Consider the following 22,526-nt stretch of genomic DNA (forward strand, 5'->3'; position numbering starts at 1 on the left):
AAAACAAATCACATCATCAAAATATAGGAAATGTTGCCTGCCAACTAGTATAGGAAACTCCCAAATTTTTATTGTGTGGTTTGTAACATCCGCAATTTTCAAATATGATTTCTAGTCATTTCATTATTTTCAGCCTTTTAGGCACTGCATTCCTCCCACTTCTTTCATTAAATGTGAAGCACACTTTTTTACTATGAATGTATCTAAAACTTCCTATTAATCCTCTCTACAGGTTATTTTAAAAGTCAAACAGCCTATTCATGGTGAATACTTTCATCACAAATACATTTTTTTTAAGTTAGACTCTCACTTTCCAAGATTCAACAATATCTCTATGGTTTAGCGCAGTTGAGAAATCACATTGTTTTATTACTACATCACTGAATTAGAATCTGACCCATCCCTTGACTTCTGTATGTGCAGCATGCTCACCATAAATTATGAGGAAGAAACCTGTTAATAGAATCCAGAAAATTTACTACTAGTTGAGGGTTTGAGTACTCTAAAGCCTACTAAAATACAACAATGTTTTTTTAAAATAGGTTTTATTCAGTATTTGGAGGGGAAAAAAATCAGTTTAATAAGACCCATATTTAACATTTGGCCATAAGACAAAATTATTGAGTCAAAAGACTGTCTCTTGATGAGAAAAGACTTCTTTTTCTGTATGAAAAACCTGAAATTAAGAAAAAGCTCCAATCAAATATATGGTGATGGAAGGAGAACTGACTCTGGGTGGTGAACACACAATGGGATTTATAGATGATGTAATACAGAATTGTACACCTGAAATCTGTGTAATTTTACTAACAATTGTCACCCCAGTAAATTTAAAAAATAAATTTTTTTAAAAAAAAGCTCCATTATCAACAAATAGTCATTAATAGCACAAACTATTTCACTTAGATAACTAACTCAGAGGAATAGAAAAAAAGCGTTCAGCAGAGAAATGAAGTGAAATGTTTCATACACCTTCATATTTCTCTTTATCTTCAAAAGACTTGGCATTAAGACATTTTCCTCCAAGTCACAATTCCTCCTTAAAGCCCACCAACCTGTAGTAATCCATCCATCTTCTGAAATTCTATAACATTACTGTGTTTCCCCGAAAATAAGACCTAGCTGGACAATCAGCTCTAATGTGTCTTTTGGAGCAAAAATTAATATAAGGCCCTGTATTGTATTGTATTTGTATTTGTATTTGTATTTGTATTTGTATTTGTATTTGTATTTGTATTTGTATTTGTATTTGTATTTGTATTTGTATTTGTATTTGTATTTGTATTTGTATTTGTATTGTATTGTATTGTATTGTATTGTATTATTGTATTGTATTGTATTATTGTATTGTATTGTACTGTACTGTACTGTACTGTACTGTACTGTATTGTATTGTATTGTATTGTATTATTGTATTGTATTGTACTGTACTGTACTGTACTGTACTGTATTGTATTGTATTATATGATACCCAGTCTTATAGTAAAATAAGACCGGGTCTTATATTTATGTTTGCTCCAAAAGACGCATTAGAGCTGATTGTCTGGCTAGGTCTTATTTTCAGGGAAACACAGTTTCTGTACAACTCAAATAACAATTATCTAAAATCAACTCATAATGTAGATTTTATTTTCTGTATGAATTTTATCTCCCCTAACTAGAGTGTGAGCTCTTGGAGAGTAGGGACCATGGTTTTTAATTTTTGTGATCTTCTGTCTGTGGCACACTAGTAATATATTTCAGCTTATATCCATTCTAAGTCACTCTATCCTTTTCCCCAATCCTGCTTTTTCCTGTAACTCTTTCCTTATATTTTTCCCTAATCTAAAGGTAGTGTTTCATGTTCTAAAGCTTTATTCTTTTACTTCAACAAAAGTAACTCCACCCCAAAATGTAGATTTTTAGGGTTAATTTTTAAACTGCTATATTTTTTTAAGACATCAATATCCATACAACATCAATTATATACCCACAGTGTGCAGGCAAAATTATAAAATGTAGGTCCATCAGTCCTAAATGCAGAACTTTTTTGTTATCTACTGTCTTAAGTTAAACACTATAATATTATACAGCTTACCATTTTCAGTAAAGCCTTTTGATTATACAAAAGCAGACAAGTTATTAACAAAACAAATAATGACACAAAAGCAAATGGTATCAAGAAAAATAACAAGGTTTCCTTCCGAATGTCACCTAGGTGAAAAAAAATATGAAAAGGGGAAAGATTAGATGTTTACAATTATTTTTTAAACTGAATTATTTTATAAATAATCTAGTAAGTGGTGACGAACTGAGTTTAACTCAGAAACATCTGCCATTTTTTGCCAATGCATAGATACCACAGTTCTACCACAATGCATAGAACTACCTTACTGAACTGTGACATCTCTTCATTTCACTGAGAAAAATAATGCCCCAAAGCCCAATTCTTATTTTCTGCTTTGATTAAAATTTGACCTTGTGAATTTTTCATAGGAACAAATGACAAAACATTAACCAAGTGATTAGATAAACATATCTTGTATATTTCTTAACTGTCATTAAGTCAAATGTTTATATTACATAATGCTGTAGTGAGCAAGAGATGGTCTTCAATAAAAGTCCCTGTGTAAATAATGGAATTAGTCTTTAAAAGTCATGTTTTGAAAGTTGTCTCATCTCACATTTTAGTGACTAAAGAGGTGAGGTTTTTCTCTTCTTTCAGGGATTAAGTTTTAATAGTTCTGCATAGCAAGAAATAAGCAATCACTAGACAAACTTAAAAAATAGACAAAGCCTGTCCTTCCAAAACTAGTATCTCTCACTTGTTTTGAAGTAATACTACAGAGCATCTTGAATCCTAGGCCCATACGTACACTTAAACCTATCCCCAACCCCACCTTTTGCTTTGTGTTAGTCCCTTAGGGTCTTATTTTCTACTAAGTCAAAATTTTGTGGTCAGTTCAGTTAAGATTTGCAAGAATATAATCCAGAGAAATGACTAATAATTTAAATCTTTGGCATGCAAAATTAACAGTAAGAAAGCAGACTTCTTTCCTGAGGTTCCAGTTGCTTTCCCTATACATAAAGTCAATTATGAAGAAGACATATTTTTATTTCCAAAAAGAAAAATATCGCCCTATTTTTCTAAACCTTGAAACATCCAATAATAAATATCTTAAAGAACTAAGAACACACACATCTCAGGAAATTATTTGTTCCTAATCTCAAAGTTATTAAAATTTTATCAAGAGGTACCCATCAGGGAAAAAGAAATCTCAATCATCAATATCATGTTAACACTATATGTAAACTACATAAAAAGATGTACAAGGTATGATCAAACAATACGGTGAATGTTTCAATTTAAAAAAATTATTAGAATAAAAGACACATTGCCATTAATCCCCCTCAAAATACTCCCCCTCGCTTTGAACACACTTATCCCACCATTCTTGCCACTTTCTGAAGCAGTTCTGGAAGTCCTCTTTCGTGAATGTCTTTAGTTGTGCTGTCACTGCTGCCTCAATGTCCTGAATCAATTAAAAACATTTAACTTTCACAGTTATTTTGACTTTGGGGAAGAGCCAGAAGTCACACGGTGTCAGATCCGGTGAATAAGGTGGATGAGGACACACCATAATGTTTTTATTTGACAGAAATTGCCGTACCAGAAGCGATGCGTGATATGGAGACTTTCCGTTGCGATCACAAAATATGGTAGATGCTGTTGCCGAGTGCCATCCCATGGAAAGGCAGGGATCTTCAATAGGGAATCAGCGCGTCGAAACTTAGTAACAGTGTGTGACAAGTTTCAAGTTGTTGGGTGCAGTCAGTTTGGTGTGAGCTAAGGTTGAGAGAAAGTGTGTTTTAAAGTGTGCCATAAATCATGGACCGTGAACAGTGCTTTAACATGAAATGGGCAAACGGTTTCATTCTCCATCATGGCAATGCTCCATGTCACACATCACTTCTGGTATAAGGCAATTTTTGTCAAATAAAAACATTACGGTGTGTCCTCATCCACCTTATTCACCAGATTTGGCACCATGTGACTTCTGGCTCTTCCCCAAAGTCAAAGTGATTCAGGACATCGAGGTAGCCATGACAGCACAACTAAAGACACTCACGAAAGAGGACTTCCAGAGCTGCTTCAGAAAGTGGCAAGAACCATGGGTTAAGTGTGTTCAAAGTGAGGGGGATTAATGTGCCTTTTACTGTAATAATTTTTTTATTTATTTAAACATTCACCGCATGTTTTGGTCATATCTCGTGTATCTTGAGGATGTGGCTAACAACTCACCGTATCCACTTTAAACTATGCATTGACAAATGACAAGATATAATTCAGGACATGAGTTGTCAGATTTCTAACAGCAGTGGTAAAATGAAAAACGTAGAAACAATAAGTGTTCATTCTGATTCCATATATCTCTTGGTTAATTGAGTTCTCCCTCTGCCTATTTTTTCTGCATAGCCTTTAGTGAGTACATTATATATTTGGCTTCTTTGTTTATTATCTATCTTTACTCAACTTGGGAATAAAATATAAATTTTGTGAGGATATGGGTTGTTTTACTGCTATATCTCCCATGCCTTAAAAAGTCTGATATATAGTAAGTGCTTAATAAATACTTGATGAGTGAAAGAAAACAATGATACCACATAGAGAGATAATAGTAAAATAGTAACTCTATTACAATGGAACAGCATGAAAGATGAATGAATGATAGAAATGCCATTATCTGTCTGTATCTGTATCTGTATATGTATATACATATCTATATACCTAAAAGAGCAATGCTGAGTTAATTGACTTCAATTTCAAACAATTATTCATCATTTCTATCGATAAAGCTAGTATATTGTGAAGCATAATAATATTTTGCCTCACTGTCAAGGCTTTTTAGTAATTTATGTTTCTATTTAAATATGTCTTTTATCATAAGTCATTTTAAATCAGTGTTGGAAGTGAATGGAATGAAAAATGCGTCATAAAATATACATTTTACTAATGATGACATATATATTAGAAACATATTCATTAGGAACAGTACTAGACACTCGAAAACAAGTTTATGCTGACCGATCCTTGCTTTAAGATTTCTGCTCAACTGGTGCAGCCACTATGGAAGGCAGTGTGGAGGTTCCTCAAAAAATTACGAGTAGAATTACCGTATGACCAGCAATCCCTCTCCTGTGTATCTACCCAAAAAATCTGAAAACATTTATCCATAAAGACACGTGTGCTCCAATGTTCATTGCAGCTTTATTTGCGGTGGCCGGGACATGGAAACAACCAAAATGTCCTTCGATAGATAAATGGATAAAGAAGTTGTGGTATATATACACAATGGAATACTATTCGGCAGTTAGAAAAGATGAAATAGGACCATTTGTGACAACATGGATGGATCTTGAGATTATAATGCTAAGCGAAATAAGCCAGACAAAAAAAGCAGAGAACCATATGATTTCACTGATATGTGGTATATAAACCAAAAACAAAAAAAGAACAAGACAAACAAGTGAGAAACAAAAACTCATAGACACAGACAATAGTTTAGTGGTTGCCAGAGGGTAAGGAGGGAGAGGGGTGGTAGATGAGGGTAGATGGTGATGGAAGGAGAATTGACTGGGTGGTGAACACACAATGGGATTTATAGATGATGTAATACAGAATTGTACACCTGAAATCTATGTAACTTTACTAACAATTGTCACCCCAATAAACTTTAATTAAAAAAAAAAGATTTCTTCTCGCTTAAAAATTAAAAGCATAAGAAAATATTGTTAAAATGGGCTCCCCCAAAAAAGAACTAGCATGTGCTTTTTACTGAAAGAAAAACAAGAATATTGATAATAGAACTATAACACGACTTTTAGTTAATCTAGTTTAACTACGCCTAGATAAAACTGAATGTTAGTTTCTCCATAAATCTATGTTCGACTGAGGTACTTACTAATTTATCTTCTCTGATTTTAGACTATATGAAAGAGCACTGTGATTTCCATAATTATTATACAAAATACACTGGAAGAAAATTAATTTTGCTAACAAATAGCTCCAGTTGTTTAGTTACTGTTCTTTTACCTCATACCTTTCCAGCATTGTTTATCACTCCACTCACTCCAAATTCCATCATCTGAGCAATAAATATTCACTTTGTTTCTCACTAAAAAGCATAATTGTTGGCTTTTATTTGATGTTCTTGTGATGTACATTTCATTTTCAAAAGTGGTAGTCTGAAAGCCAAGGAAAAAATAAGATGGTATTATTTGATCTAATTGCAGCTAGACCAATCCCATTTTGTTAGTCTCTTTCAAAGTGGGTTTTGTTACATAAAATATATGCATCAAATGACTAAAAAGATATATACCAAAACCCTAATAATGATTATCTCTCTGTATAGTGAGTTACTTTTCTCTTTTCATTTTTTCTTCCCTTATCTATATTTTTAAAATTTTCCATAGTGATAATGGATCACTTGTAATAAAGCACATGTGTGACAGGACAAAATTCCTAAGTAGATTTAGTGTTTATGACAGCCAGTATTTGGATTAGTGTCAAATTTCCCAGATTCCATGAACTGTAAAATGTTACATACACTGAGTTAGCAGAAAGAGCCATCATGTAAATGTTGCTTCTATGGAAACTAGAAATCATACTCATATACATAAATCTTTGTTTTTCCCTATTCTTATTTTGATTAATTGCCCTAAGATCTGTGCAGCAGTGCTCAGGGGTTGGCATGAAACTACCCTTTCAGATATGAAAATACAACAAGGCTGGATGATCTCAAAGGAAAAAAAAAATCACTGAAGCGATTACTTCAATTCTACATTTCAGGGAGCTGAAGGGTGTTTCTCATCCAAAGCAACAGTTTTTCTTTTGTTGTAACTTTTCTTGGAAATCAGCATAGTGTAATATAGATTAAAGTGGACTGGGAATAAGATCTGGATTCTAGTTCTAGCTGTGTAATTGGACTGTAAGTCAATTCACTTCCTTGGGACTTGTCAATCAATTCAACGCCATTTTCTCATCAGTTTATGAAATGAATTGATTAGAGCTAATGCCTTACCTACTTATCTCCATCACTCTCTGAGTTGGAAACCAATGAATAAAATTAACATATAACAATGTGGGGCTAAAGGCATCACACATTGTTGGTGCTGGGGAATAATTAGTCTTGCAACCATCGCCTACTTTCCCAATTAGCCCTTTTCCCTAATACAAGCCATTCTTGGTTAACCCTGCCACATTCTTACTTTGACCTGATGGTTGTTCCTCAAAAAGTTTTATGTTTATTTGTTTTTTGTTGTGTTCTGAGGCCTCTTCTTAATCCATGTTATGCATGCCCGTGGCAACTTTAATTTATTGACACAATATTAGAAACAAGTTCCTAGATTATCTCCAAGGTCCTACATAGCTTTAAAATCGGTATGATTATGCTTTCCAATGGCAAAAATCTTTCTTTTGTCTACTAGATTATTTGATTTTCTGGAAATTAAACTGAGGTAAACATATCATGTTCTATTTCTCATGTGGCTAGCAATTGATTGATTCTCATGTTTGCTATTTTATTTAAAAAGCTATGTTTATGATTTTGCCAAATAAACGTAATGTTCATACCACCCAGGTACTATCATCTTCTGTGAACGCAATTTCATAAATGAAACACTTCGCTGGAATGGGTCCTGTAGGCATGCTCCATTTCAGGTTAATTTCCTCTGACTTCACAGTAATACTAAGATAGTCTGGTGGCGAAGGTTTAACTGAAAAGCAAAAGGAAATCATTCAACATGGAGGTTACTGAAGTTGAGCAGTAGCCCTTATCAAAAGCTAGGGAAACCTAGTAACACAAGCCTCCAGGACACATCAGGTGGCTCAAGAGTGTCCTCTGTAATGTGAATTAAAATTTGCTTACCAACCAAGTTCAGTTTATTAAGAAACTTGGTTATTTTGGAAACTAATTTTTGTAAGTCACATATTGACAAATATTTAAGCTCAAAAGAAAAGTTAGAAGGTCCAAATCATTACAGTTGTTTCTTCATTTTGCAGTGAAGAGAAGCAGAATAGACCACCCCAAAATGTGCCACTTTGGCATGTGGATTATTTTAAGCTGAAGACAACCAAGACTCAGGAAGAGTTTTCTTTCTTTCTTTTTTCCTTTTCTTTTTTACCTCCCCTTAACTGACTAAAAGAATTTAAATGGAGGGTCTGGTCCAGGAAGAAAGCTATCACCAGAGATTAATACAAAGAGTATGGGCCAGGTGTGGTAGGCTGGAAGGAGTTGGCAGGGCTTGTTTAAATTTCTTCATGTCCCATTGCCTCTGCATGGCATGGCATGGCAACCATTTGTTTACCAAGCATTTGCTCTTCTCATCTTCCTTCCCTTTGAAGTCCCAGACTCCTACTCCCTTGTCCTTAGCTCAGGATGGCATATAAGCCTCAATTGCTTGATTGTCTTTTGTCTTCTCATGTCTATGTGAGGCTCCCATACAGACATAATTAAATTTTCTTCTGTTATCTGTCTTATGTCAATTTAATTATTAGACCAGCCAAAAGAACTCAGAAGGGTAGAGGAAATGTTTTCATCCCCTACAGTAGCATTAGAGACAACTACCACAATAATACCTACTACTATTTTTATTAATAGTTAACACTTATTTAGAGCTTATGATGTGTCAGGCATTGAACCAGGGATGTTACACCATAAATACATTCACATCTCACAATAAATCTATAAGGTGGTCCTTTATTATCTTCATTTTACTGATGAGGAAATTGAAACAGATGTTAAAAGTAACTTGCCCAAAGTTATGCAGCTAGAAAGTAGTAAATCCAAGTTTCAATCGACCCAGGTATGACTGACTCTAGAATCTGTCAGTGTTGTAATTGTTAAAACAGAGAACCCAGACTCAGAAAATATCCAACCATTTGCCTGTTGAGGCCTGGAAGTAAGTGATTCCATAATTACTCTATCACTAACACTAGACAATAATACTGTATAGCAGACCAACTCTTTGAAGCTGGGAAATAGATTGTAAGTTCTAAATGAAAATAACACTTTACCCTTCATTCAATCCCTCATCTTCCATACTTTTATATTTAATAAGAGCTTCCTCATATGCTCTATTGGCCCTCATTTTTCTGGCTTTGCATTTCAGTAGGTACCTCTATATCTCATCTCTATATCTATCTCTGCTCTTTCATATGGTTGTAAATAGCTTAAACTAGAAACATTTTGAAGTTGTTTGTTTACCTCACCTATATTTTGAAGCTGAAAAATGAAATAACTAGGTCTGATAAGCTGGGATTTTGACGATCCATTAACACAGATGTAGAAATCTTTATAGTCTGGTGACTCCAAATAGGGAAACCTGCATCCAATATTTTTTCCATTACCCTTGATATAATCAACACACTGTAATGCATGGTCCAAGTCCTCATACCTGTAAAAAGAAGTTTTGTAAAAATTGTTTTACCAATATCTTCTAGTATCATGGTGTCCAAATTTCAATTATCTTAAGATACCAAGTGAATTAAAAATCATTTAATAACATGCAAATTTATCAAGTACCAACTATGTGCCAGAGCCTATGACAAGTGTTAGAGATATCACAGCAAGGAAGCTTACAATCTGATGGGAGCCTTTACGAATCTGGAATTTACAATCTGATAGGAGCTGTTACGAAATCTCAAAGATAAGGTAAGGTTATGCTAACTCACCAACAGGATTTGTGAATCAAAGAATAAGATTCCTATTAAGAAAACCAGGGATTTATATACATAATTCTGAATAACACTGCCTTTTTTTCCTATTTTGTTATTATTAAAGTACAGTTGGCTCACAATATTATATTACAACAAATGTACAACACAGATGTACAACACAGATTCAACACAGATGTACACAGATGTACAGATGTACAGATTCAACACAGATTGTACACAGATGTACAACACACATTCAACATTTGTATATCTTACAAAGTGATCATCACGATAAGTCTAGTAATCATCCGTCACTGTGAAAAGTTATTACAATATTATTGACTATATTCCCCGTGCTATACACTACATTTCCATGGCTTATTTATTTTATAACTGGAAGTTTGTACCTATTCCCTTTCACCCATTCCCCCAGGACCCTGTCCTCTGGCAACCCTCGTGCACTGTTGGTGAGATTATAAATTGGTGCAGTCACTATGGAAAACAGCGTGGAGGTTCCTCAAAAAATTAAATATAGAACTACCATATGACCCATCAATTCTACTTCTGGGTATTTATACAAAGAAAATGAAAACATTAATTCAAAAAGATATGTGTACCCCTATATTCATTGCAGCATTATTTACAATAGCCAAGATATGGAAGTCACTTAGGTATCTACAGATAGATGAATAAATAAAGAATATGTCATATAGATAGGTAGATAGATATAGATATAGATATAGATATAGATATAGATATAGATATAGATATAGGTATAGATATATACAGAGGGTGCCAAAAAATTGTATACACATTTTAAGAAATGAAAAAACTGTATTAAAATTACATGGATGGTAACAATTTTGAGCACCTCTTGTAATTGCAGAAGTCAAACGTGACTTGTATTTATCTTTTGTTATCAGTATATATTATTACAATTTTAATACAATTTTTTCCTTACTTAAAATATGTATACATTTTTGGCATCCTTTGTATGTGTGTGTACACACACTCACACACACACACACACACACACAATGGAATATTACTGAGCAACATAAAAGAATGAAATCTTGTCATTTGCAACAAGTATTACTTATACTAAGTGATACTTCCTTTTTTATATTATATTGGAGAACTTATATAGAAAACATATTTAAAAGCAGACACAAAATATTGTTATGTTTATTTCTTTGCCTTGTTACTTTGTTGCTTTCAGTAGTTAAAAAAATGTTATGTTTCATAAAATAAAATAAAATTATCTGAGGACACAATTTATATCGAGATAAACCTCAGATAAGCCAACGGGGGGTCAAAAAGAAAAGGAGGAACTATTTGGCAAGTAAATATCTAATTTCTCATTCTCCTAGACAAGAAATGTTGCCATATCATTGAAAGTTAACCTTTTTCCAGTAATAAAGCTAATGGGAATTAGGGGGAATTTCCCTATTGATTTCCAAAGCAACAAATGCCTGGTTTATTTTCCTTAAAGAAAAGCTTGCAATGCAAAATGTAACATTATCTGTAAAAGCAACCAAAATCCTTTCTGAAATAAGGCCAATCTAGCATCTGGTAAGATGCTGGTACACGCATCTGGATTCTACAGAATCCACTTTATGCCAAGTATTTACTTTAGGCAGAGTTTGCAAAATTGTAGTCTCTTGGTTAGTTCAACTGATTAGAGTTTGAGAGACTTGAGTTCTAGGCTTGACTTTATACAGATTTACTTTGTGCCTATGGGAAGCTTTGTGGTACCCTTATTTTCCATTCTCTATAATGTTAATATTTATCCCTCACTACTCTACTAAGATGAGGATAAAGTTATGTTAAACATGAAATGCAGTGCTCAAGAGAGCAGGGACTTTGTCTGATTCACACTTTTGTCCTTTTTATCTAGAACAGTGCTTGGCATTTAATGATTGCTTAATATTTGTTGACTTAATGAACAAAAAGTCAGACCTTAGAAATTGACACATCCAGTTTCAGATGAGAGAGCTGAGGCCCCAAAAAGGGAAATTACTTGCCCAACACCACCAAGTGAAATGGGCATAGCACAGCAGAAGCAGTCAAGAGAAATGTGAGGAACAGTTTATGCCTACCAATCTCTTAAAAATTTAAGAGACTATATATATATATAAATTTAAATGTCATCTGGAAAATAAGTAGTAGTTCAGAGAAAAACTAAACAGAAGAATGATGTGATCAGTAAAGGGTTAAGGAAATTTAATGCTAGATGGGCCTTACAGGATGGGTAAGAGTTGGTGAAAGAGAGAGCCAGAGGGCATTCCAGATAGCAGTGCCCACAAAGGCATAAAAGAGCATAACATTGATGAGAAAAAAAACTAGAGATAAGTCTAAATGGAGTGGAACATTCACAGTGGTGATAATAGAAGGTAATGTTGGAAAGGCAGTAACACAGTGAGGCAGAGACTTGAATGGCAGCCTAGATTTTATCATGGAGAAAATGAGTAGCCACTGGAAGTTTTTGAACAAAAGAGTGACATGTGAATATAGCAGTATAGGAAGATAAATCTGACTACAGTTTGTAGAACAAATGGGAAGGGGAGAGACTGCAAGCAGAGAACATCTTTCGGGAGGCTAGGGCAATCATCCAGATGTGGTATGAGGTGAACTTAAAGTAGAGTTCAATGTTATCACGGAACAATTAAAGAATGAAGAAGACAGGAGATTCAAGATGACTGAAGTTTAAAAGCTTCATTGAGAGCTACCAAAGGAAGGAAAGTCAGAAATAAAAGGATCCAGTTTTAATAGGTACCTGCTTTTAAAAGACAAGAATATAAAATACGCCAAATTTTTCAGGTTATAATTCAACTCCATCTACCTAAGGATACAAATTTAATCTTGTATAGAAACAGTGGTTGCATTCCTTATATCACCCATAGAGTGCCTTCTAGTAGCTACACCCTAAACCTACTTACTCCCATTGAAAACCCCAAATAATTGTAAACAACCTTCATCATAAATGCAACTTTGAAAAATATAATGAATTTAATTAAGTGAAAATACAGTTATGCATACTATGGATTAATTTTGATAGGTAGTTTCCTAATACGAATTCTTATTATAAAATACTTACCAGTAAAACAAGTTGTAATCAGTATCAAAATGGACACCTATGCCAAGTTTCCAAGAGCAGAGTAAATATTGCCAATTGTAATATGTACAATCCATATCCCGAATTTTAGTTTCCAGATTTCCTAAGGAAGGAATGAACTGTGAATGCTTGAAAGGCATGGTGATGAATCATTTGGGAAATCACTATGTAACTTTATTTCATTTCATTTGACCTCTCCATTTCATTTAGAAATCAACACAATCGGGAATATTCCAAAAGGAAGTTGTTGGAAATCACTTCACTGTAAGTGGGGTATGCAAAATCAAAAACCTTTGAGCGTTCATTTACTAGAGTAAGTACTAGTGTAAGCATATGCAAAAGTACTAAATTAATAATTCCACGATGCTCTAAACAGTTGAGCAAATGCTCACATATATATTTATTAATATGACCTCAAAACTGGGAACTATATTAAATGCCTAATAAGATACAGCTACAGATACAAATGTCTCTGCTGATTTAAAGAATTCAAAAAGGCCAGTCACCCACTCCTACAAAGGATTCTATTTTGTGCCACACTCTCAATTGTACCTATAATCTCATGTATAAGAGTTGTAGAATTTATTCCAATATGGATTATTCTGACAGTATTAAATATGAAATGAGAACTTTGTTTTAACCTTGTGGTGATATTGAATAAGTAGCTTCTGACCATGAACTTTGAACTGTAGATCCGTTTGTGCACTGGCCTTGCAAAAGTGTGTGTATCTTTGCTTCAACGCCTTTGTTAAGATCAAACCCGTCTTTGTAACATAGGTTCTTAGTAATGATGGTCTGTTTGATAAAAAAGATGAGACAAAATCAAGTTTAGAAACAGTGATGACATCGTGCGCCACATTAATAAAGTAAGAAGTCATAATACCCCAATATCTAAGAAATTCCTCGGGCTGGCCCAGTGACTCAGGTGGTTGGAGCTCTGTGCTCCTAACGCTGAAGGCTGCCAGTTCAATTCCCACATGGGCCAGTGGGCTCTCAACCACAAGGTTGCCAGTTTGACTCCTCAACTCCCGTAAGGGATGGTGGGCTGTGCCTCCTGCAACTAACAATGGCAACTGGACCTGGAGCTGAACTGCGCCCTCCACAACTAGGATTGGAGAGACAACAGCTTGACTTGGAGAAGGTCCTGGAAGTGCACACAGTTCAATAGAGTCCTGTTCCTCTTCCCCAATAAAATCTTATAAACAAACAAACAAACAAACAAACAAATAAATAAATAAATGTTGTGAAGTTTAAAAAAAAGAAAGAAATTCCTCATGATACAATGTCCCAGATATATTTCTGATAGAACTCACTTCTGTATATTGTATCATTTGATGAGGTCATTTGAATCTTAACACCTCATTCAAAAAAACCCAAAAAATTCTGGAACAGAAAAAAGGCTCTATGGCAGGACTTGAGCCATAACCAACTTGAAATCAAGAGATAATTTTCACATACCATGTGCAAATTACATGACAAATGATTTGTCACCTTTCAAATGCCATATGAATTCCTCAGGAATCATATAAAGTAAAATCTTGGTGGTAACTGGAGAAAGCCGGACAAATTGTGAGCTTCTAGAAGACTAAAATCATGTATCATTTATCCTTGTACTCCTGATACCTAGCAGAGTGCCTAGCACAAAAAGTTGCTCAATAAATGTTTGATTTGAATTGTCCCTTGAAATTACCTAGCTGAATTAGGAAGGTAACTGAATTCTTGTACAACAGAAATCTTTGAATGAACGTGCTTGTTGACTATGTAAATAGTTAATAATTCAATAAATTTTCATTGAGCATTTACTACAATATATGCAAGAAAACATGTTGTGTTCTGTGGGGAAAATACTAAGGTAAATAAGCTTGATTCCTACAGAGAAACAACTCACAGTCCAATAACATAGATAAGACTCATATACCGGTATATAAGTAACTATAAAATATGGTAAAATGTATAAGTACTCTTCAAGTCCATTATCCATGGGACCCAGTAATTTTTTCCTGTACTTCCAATGGTAGTCTTAATACTGGGTGGGGTGAAAATAGATGTGGCAGAAAGTACAGAGAAGAGAACAGCAGTCATGGCAGCTTGTTATATCTTAATTAATAGCTATTGAAATGTGGAAATTAGAGTGGATGCTGACATCAGGAATCATAAGAAAAAGCTAATAATCACTCTGATATCACAAATGCATGCTTTACTTACCTTCCAGTTTTCACTATCAATGTTTCGGTATTTTAATTCATATTCTACAGTGCATTCCTTGAAATTTTCCAGAGACAATGAAGGTTGCCATTGCAAATAGAGATAGCCTAAATATCCAGGATCCACTATCTCAAAATCCTGAGGAGGATTAACTGGAATAAAATCAAAATATTTTTACTTTTTTCCTGTATTTTATGACAAAGATTGCTAAATCCAGATTACTACCATATGTTCATCAACTGATGAATGGATGGATAAAGTCTAATATTTCCATACAATGGAATATTATTCAGCCATAAGAAAGAATTAAGTACTGATACATGCTACAACATGAAGAACCTTGAAAACACTAATCTAGGTGAAAGAAACCAGTCACAAAGGACCACATATTGCATGATTCCATTTATATGAGATGTCCAGAATAGGCAAATCCTTTGAGACAGAAAGTAAATTAGTAATTGCCAGGGGCTGGAGGAAGGGGAGAATGACACATGACTGCTGAATGGATATGGGTTTTTTTGGGGGGGTTGATGTAAATATTCCGGAATTTTCGATAGTCGTTGCTGTTATACAACTTTGTGAATATACTAAAAAATCACTGAACAGTGTACTTTAAAAGGGTGAGTTTTATATTGTATAAATTGTATCCAATAAAGCCATTTAAAAAGATGGATTACTACTGTATAGTTATCCCCTCTTTAAGAAATCACATATGCAAAATGTGATTTTGCCTAGCTAGGTACTAAGTTTTCACAGAAACAAGAAATTCAACATGGAGTTATCTCTGTGGTCCTATAGACCATAATTTGGTTTAGGATGGGAACATTTTATTACACAAATCTCTCTAAAAGCAAGAGCTAAACAGTTATTAATTCAGTGTTTACTATATTCATATACCATCATGGCACACACACACAAAGGGATAGAAAATGTAAAATATAACTACTATGGATAAGTGCCTTAAGAATTAGGGGAACAAGCAGATCTTGTTGGTCTATTCTGGTTAATTAAGTCCTCTTGTAAACTCAAGTTCAGAGCTATCCCTAGAGTATGGCAAACCAGGGCCATTCTTTGGAATGATTCAAGAAGTGGCAGGCAACTGAGTAGAGTGACATCAGGATAAAGCCCCTCTTATTTTGGAGTTGGAGGCAGTGAGAGGCAATGGCTTCTCCATCTGGTAACTTAAAAAGCAACAAAAACCAACAAAGAAACAATTCTATAAACTTTCCTACAAGCAAATCTAGTAGTACTATGCTATTACCCTCATGTTGCCATTCTGCTAATAATTTCCTCTCATTTTTGCCCTGTTGTTCATTTTACTACTTTATAACACTTACTGAGGTGAGGAAAAGAATCCACAGGAATAAATTGTGGCACAAATTATAATTTGATGTGAGACCTCCATGTACCAATAGAGAAGGTCTCCACTGAGGAAGAAATAACAATTCTGTTGTTTCAAATTTTATGGTTATAAATATTTTTCAAATGCATTACTCTGATTGCCTGTGGTAATAATAATAGCTCATTAGACATGATTTAATGATTCTGTAATTATTTTTTTATTTTAAGTTTTACTTTAAACCTTTGTTTATTTTTCCTTATTTATCTAATTGTCTTAAAAGTTAAGGATAGCAATTATGGAAATATATAGTTAGTTAGATTTCAGGCAGTGAGGTTTCAGATAATTAACCTATTCTTAGATAAGACTATACAAAACATGGAAAGTGTCTTTTAGTTTGACTTTTATCCCACAAAATGTTTATTATCATCAGTTATATTATACATGAAGCTGACTAAGAATGTATCTTTTGTGCATGGACTTCCTGAATTACTTCCAATAACAATGCATCTACTTGTCATTTTCTTACGGTAGGTTGAAAGGACAGTAAATATCCATAATTTGAAAACTACCCCATCGTTGGTTTACCTTTTATTTCAGCGTTTGAAGACAAAGTAGAGCCAAATGCTGTGCAAATAAGAATGGCATATAAGCATCTGATATCCAAATGAATGAAAGCCATTTCTTTAAGATTTAGTACTTTGAAATTTCCACTCTAAGAAAAAAAACACACAACATTTTAACTTTATCTTACTTCAAATAACCAAATGACTAAATGTGATTGAAAATACATTGGGGAATTATCTGCATGCTTTTACCAAGAATTGGGAAAAACGTGCCCCTCTGAACCATGGACACAGAAAAAAATCAAGTTTGGAACTGATATAATTGGAAAGGGAGGATTCTAGTCTCATCCTTCTTACAAAAGTAAGAATAAAGCGAAACAAACAAAAACCTGTATTGCTTCACCCACCCCCCCATCCTCCCACTTTCACACTTTTCTATACATCACACTCTGTGGTCAGGATGGGATGACTTCAAATAGCCTTCAGCCTGAACACTGAGCCAGACCCACCAGAATGTTCTTATTGGGTCTGGCAACAAAGAAATCACACTGATATATACTCTATTCTGAAATAAAAGTATTTGAAATTTATCTGACTACTGAGAATGCTCAGAACCTACACCAAAGCCTTGATCTCTCAGAACTTTGCTCCATTTCTTCATAAATACCAAATCATCATCTCCTGCTTTCATATCTGTTCCACTCCTCCCTGTTTCCTTTATCAGTAAATGGCATCATCTTCCCAGTTGCTCAAACCAGAGACGGGGAAGTCTTCAACTTCTTCTGTCATCCAATCTTTCACTTACCACTATAGCAAGGATCATGTTCCTAAATGGCAAATCTGAACTAATTTATTAACCCTTTCTTAAAACAGCACTTCACCACCACAGAATACAATTTAATCATCTTTTTATCCTTGAAAAATATTGGTTTTATGATCAAAACTTAAAGGATTCATATCTCTACACACCTACTCAGTCAAAAAACACTCTCCCATCAAAGAAAAATCACTACTCCGAGTTCTACACTTCTGAGTCTATATCCCTGGAATCAACAATTTCACAGGAAGTTAAGGATTAAAGGTCACTTATCACAACATTCAGGGGCAACCATTTTTTCTCCTACATAAATTAATTAAGCAGGGATAGACCCTCTTTCCCTGTCCACCCCCTTCATCCTACCTGGTCCATCTGTAATGTTCTAATGTTGGTAGGCTTCAACTATTACATAATAGAATTTTGGGATCAAACTGTTGGAGCCAGTAGGTATATTGGAGACAATGCTAGTCAAATCCTCCTTTATATATTGGAAAACAAAACTCAAACTTGCCCAAAGTTGCACAGTAAGTTAGTAATAGAACTGGGAATAGAAGATATATATATATATATATATATATATATATATATATATATATATATATATATATGAAATTCCCAGTCCAGTATATTTCCATCCTACTATGCTGGATCCCACGCATTTGACTCAGGATTACGAAAGCTTTTCCTCTGGGACTCCACTATTTAAATTTTCCTTCAATTAGCTATCCAGACTGAATCAACACTATGCTATTATTTTTCTGTCTCATAAAATTGTAAGAGGATGCCATTTCTCTTACTGAGGTCCAATAAATCTCTCCTCAATTCCTCCCTCCTCATTTGCCAGCCCATTGCTGCCCTCTAAAGCATCTGTAAGTAGTGGGTAGGTTTGGTCAACAGAAAGCCACAGATATTTCACAGAGCTGCTATCATAGATTGAGATGAACACACCGATTACGTTTGGATCCAAAGCAATAGATTTGACAAAGAGGAATCCTTCTATATTACTTGTCAAGACAATGGCAATTAGGCTTCCCTTCTAATGCTCTCAGAGAGACCTTAAAGTTCTCTTTCGCCTATCAATCTGTCCTCAAATATTTCATAGCCCTGTTTCATGTATAGCATGAATGCTAAGTAAAGAGTTAAAGATCACTTGCTTCTGTTCTGTTTATTGGCTACTGAAATTTGACTCAGGCTATCAAACAGCATTTCCTGTATCAGCCCAATACATTTAAGCAAAGGTAGGAAAATGGATAGCTGGCTTCCTGACTCACTTATCTATAAACCCATGAAAGGAGCTCCTGAATTACACCTAGGGTCCCCCCTAGACTTTCTTACCCAAAGGAACACAAAGGCAATTATTTCCATGGTTTCTGGGTTACAGAATGATCATTAGTGCAATGAGGTGCTTTATATATTAGTTGGTTACCAGGAAGGACAGAGGTTTCACAAGGAGGTAGATAGAGGACCTGAAGACAAAGGGAAGATGGGGGATGGAAATGCAGACATACAAGATTTAAAACAGTTTCTGATACACTCCCCACCCCAACCCACAGTTAAAAACCACTTGTCTGATCTTAACTCCTTATTTTTAAAAATGAAATACCCAGAGAGGAAGGTGAGTTGTCCAAGCTCACATAACTTATTGGTGGCAGAGATAGAACTGAGAAACACTCTCCTGAGCCCTTTCTACTGACTAGCAAATAAATGTTCTCATTATAAGGAGTCTGTCCTGCACATATTTTATCAGAAGCCTCACCTCAAACCTTCCTCAACCTACTGTCACCACCCAAACCATCAAGCCCACCAGTTTTATCATCATGACATTTTTGGAAGAGTAATAATTCAATAAACCTTCATTGAGCACCTATTTTTTGCCAGATACTATTCCAGATAAATCTAGTCTAATATGCAAGGTGCAAGTGACAACAGTCATAATGTCTGTAATAATAATAATAATATGTCCTACTATTTACTCACCATTCACAGTATCCCAGGCACTGCCCTGCGCTAAGCACTTTATATACATTATCTCATGTAATACTCACAGTCAACTTTGGATGTATGTACTATTTTAATTCCCATGTTAAAGACCAGAAGCTGAGACATAGAGAGATTAAACTACTTCTGCCAGTCACACAGACCATACATGGTGAAACTTAGAATTGAATCTAGTCTCATACCAGAGCCCTTGACGATAACCACTACACTTAGGCATTTTCCATACCTAAGATCAATGTGGAAGGCAATTTCCTGTTTCTACACACTCAGTTTCATACAACACTATTGCTTAGACAGTTTCCCACTGAGAATCTCCTTGGGAATGGCAAGCCTAAAGCTATTTCCTGTTTTCAGCTTCACTTCCCCACCTCTTCAAAGCCATGCTAAATAATCCTCTAGTTCTAAGAGTTGGCTGGGATAATCCTTGCATTATTGGAGAAACTCCAGGTACTTACCAGTAATATGGTTTCTCAAGAAATAAAATATCATAGGCAATTATCACAAGCCCTCTTTTTTTCTCCTTTCCACTTTAGAAATATTAATTAGAATCTCTAACATTTCCCTTCCTGTCTGATAATCAAGCACACTGAAAAAAATTATACAGGTGTTCCTGAAACAGCGGGTAGCCAGGATACAGCTTCCACAAGTCACAGGATAGGGGAGGTTATAGGTGAGGCTAAAAGCCATCTACAGCAAATTTAGAATCACAGCAAGGTGGTGTAAAAGCTGACAAGGCTAATTAATCTTTGGATAAACTAATAGATATAACTGAGGAGCTTGTTATAATAAAAGGCACAAAGGTATATACAGACCTGGATTTCAGCCCTGTCTCAACCATTAATGTGCTTAGAGGCAAACTGTCATTCAATTTCCATCTATAAAATGGAGGTAATGACGCCAGCTTGGAAGATTTGTGTTGAAGATTAAATGAGATAATGCATGTGAAAGTGCTATGAGAATAGTAAATTGCTTTATATACTTGAGAGGGATTTGCTTCTGAGCACCTTGCCACTAAACCAAAACCTCAAAATAACTTTCTCCAACCTACACATTTGCCCCTACTAATTCAGCAAATCTGATCTGACAGTTGATAACTAGGCACTTAATATTAAACTCCAACTTCTAATACCCTTGTTGATCCATTATCTGCCTTTACTGATCTTTGTCTTAATAATAATAATTTCTTACATTTGTCTAGATTTTATAGTTTACAAAAATTTATTGAATTATTTTAACAGATCTTCAGGTGTATAACATTGGTATTGCATATTTACAATCAGTAAAACTGGGGCTGAGAGGAGTGATGTGATTTGTACAAGATTCCCACAGCTAGTATAATCCATACTAAAAGTTAAAAGATGAAAGGGACAGAAAAATGTTGCAAGGTGAATAATCCAGTCACCAACATAATATGGTTTTGTAGTAAACTTCCTCCTCTGTCTTGACAAAGGGAAAAAAAAAATTCTTCCCAAGTACCTGAAATGACCACAAGTTCTTGTTTCATTTATAAAAGCAGTGACCAAGTTGCAAAGACAGATCATTATGTATTAGAAAATGAGAAATGGGTTTTTTCAATGTCACTAAAGTGTCTACTGCAACAACTACCTAAAAGTATGGGCATGTTATTTCTGTTGCCATTGTGTTAGAAAAAAATCAGTGTTATAAAGTTTGATACTTTTCATTCACATTACTAAAAATATCACCCAAAGCGATTAGAATAGGGCTTAGAGATAATGAAAAAATGGGAAAATAAAGAAGTAGAGCTTGAGGAGAGAAAAATGAAGTAGCGTGATTAAAGGCTTAAATGTCATCTATGAGAGAAATGATAAATTTATACGGCCTTACATGAGAAAGCATTGACTAGGAGGTCTGGGCTCTAGCACCAACTTTGTCAGGCATTTATATAATAATAATAATAATAACAATAATAATGACTATAGTTTGTTAAGCTTTTACCGGGTATCAAGCTCTGTGCCAGATGCTTGATATTCATTAGCTCATTTAAGTCTCACCAACATTGATAGTTACTATTAAGATTTATCCCAATATTACAAATGAGTGGTTTGAGGTTCAAAAAGTTTAAGTAAATTACTCAAGCTCATAAAACTTAAGCAAGAAAAGATGTGTATACCTGATTGTAAAGAGTGTGCTCATTTTAACATATAATACTATCTTTCAACGAATTTCACTTTAGTGAAGTTCAATTTCCTCTCATATAATTGTCCCTGGGATATCATTTTGTTTCATCAGTTAATCTGCTGTGTATCTATCCACAGTTTCAGGATGTGACTCAAAAGCACTGGCTTCCTAAATAACTAATCTTGTTTCAAGGAGACCAACCAACATGTACAAATGTCTATGCAGTTTCTGTAGTATGACCATGACTCAGCATCATAATCAGCACCTCTGGAACCTGCCAGACCTTAAGACCTGGCGACATGTTGAGATCAATACATGGCTCAGTAACATTACAATCAGCTTATGACCTGGTGGTGAGTCAATCTATTTTAGATAATAACTAGCAAATATTACGTCCTGCAGTAGAGCAGTTTGGAAAAAAATATGAAGATGACTTTGTGTACTTTCAAACACAAAAAGGACTTAGAATCAGACAGATGCATCACGCTCACCACTAGTCAAGTGGTATAAGTCATTTCCCACAAAAATACACAAAGTTAAGCCATAATGAATGACGAAAATCACTGTAGACAAGTGAAATACAGGTAGGATCTCTTTTTAACAAATATCACTGTAACCTCCAGTTATGTATAACACGATTATGTTTGTGT

General features: G+C 34.6%; 1 protein-coding gene across 1 annotated transcript in view; it reads right to left on the reverse strand.

The window, feature by feature from the left end:
* Positions 1–534: 534 nt before the first annotated feature.
* Positions 535–22,526, reverse strand: part of IL13RA2 (interleukin 13 receptor subunit alpha 2) — a 69,764-nt gene continuing 47,772 nt past the window's right edge. Inside the window, exons 2-10 of the mRNA XM_019718095.2 lie at positions 16,945–17,071; positions 15,018–15,169; positions 13,454–13,607; positions 12,795–12,915; positions 9,251–9,435; positions 7,613–7,755; positions 6,081–6,225; positions 2,078–2,193; positions 535–676 (exon numbers count right to left, since the gene is read on the reverse strand). Of these exons, the coding sequence (XP_019573654.1) occupies positions 626–676; positions 2,078–2,193; positions 6,081–6,225; positions 7,613–7,755; positions 9,251–9,435; positions 12,795–12,915; positions 13,454–13,607; positions 15,018–15,169; positions 16,945–17,038 (1,161 nt within the window). The 5' untranslated portion in view covers positions 17,039–17,071 and the 3' untranslated portion in view covers positions 535–625. The remainder of the gene's footprint in view (positions 677–2,077; positions 2,194–6,080; positions 6,226–7,612; positions 7,756–9,250; positions 9,436–12,794; positions 12,916–13,453; positions 13,608–15,017; positions 15,170–16,944; positions 17,072–22,526) is intronic.

Source organism: Rhinolophus sinicus, chromosome 18 (genome assembly GCF_057876585.1).
Source record: "Rhinolophus sinicus isolate RSI-liver-muscle chromosome 18, RSI-T2T, whole genome shotgun sequence".
Taxonomy (NCBI): Eukaryota; Metazoa; Chordata; class Mammalia; order Chiroptera; family Rhinolophidae; genus Rhinolophus; species Rhinolophus sinicus.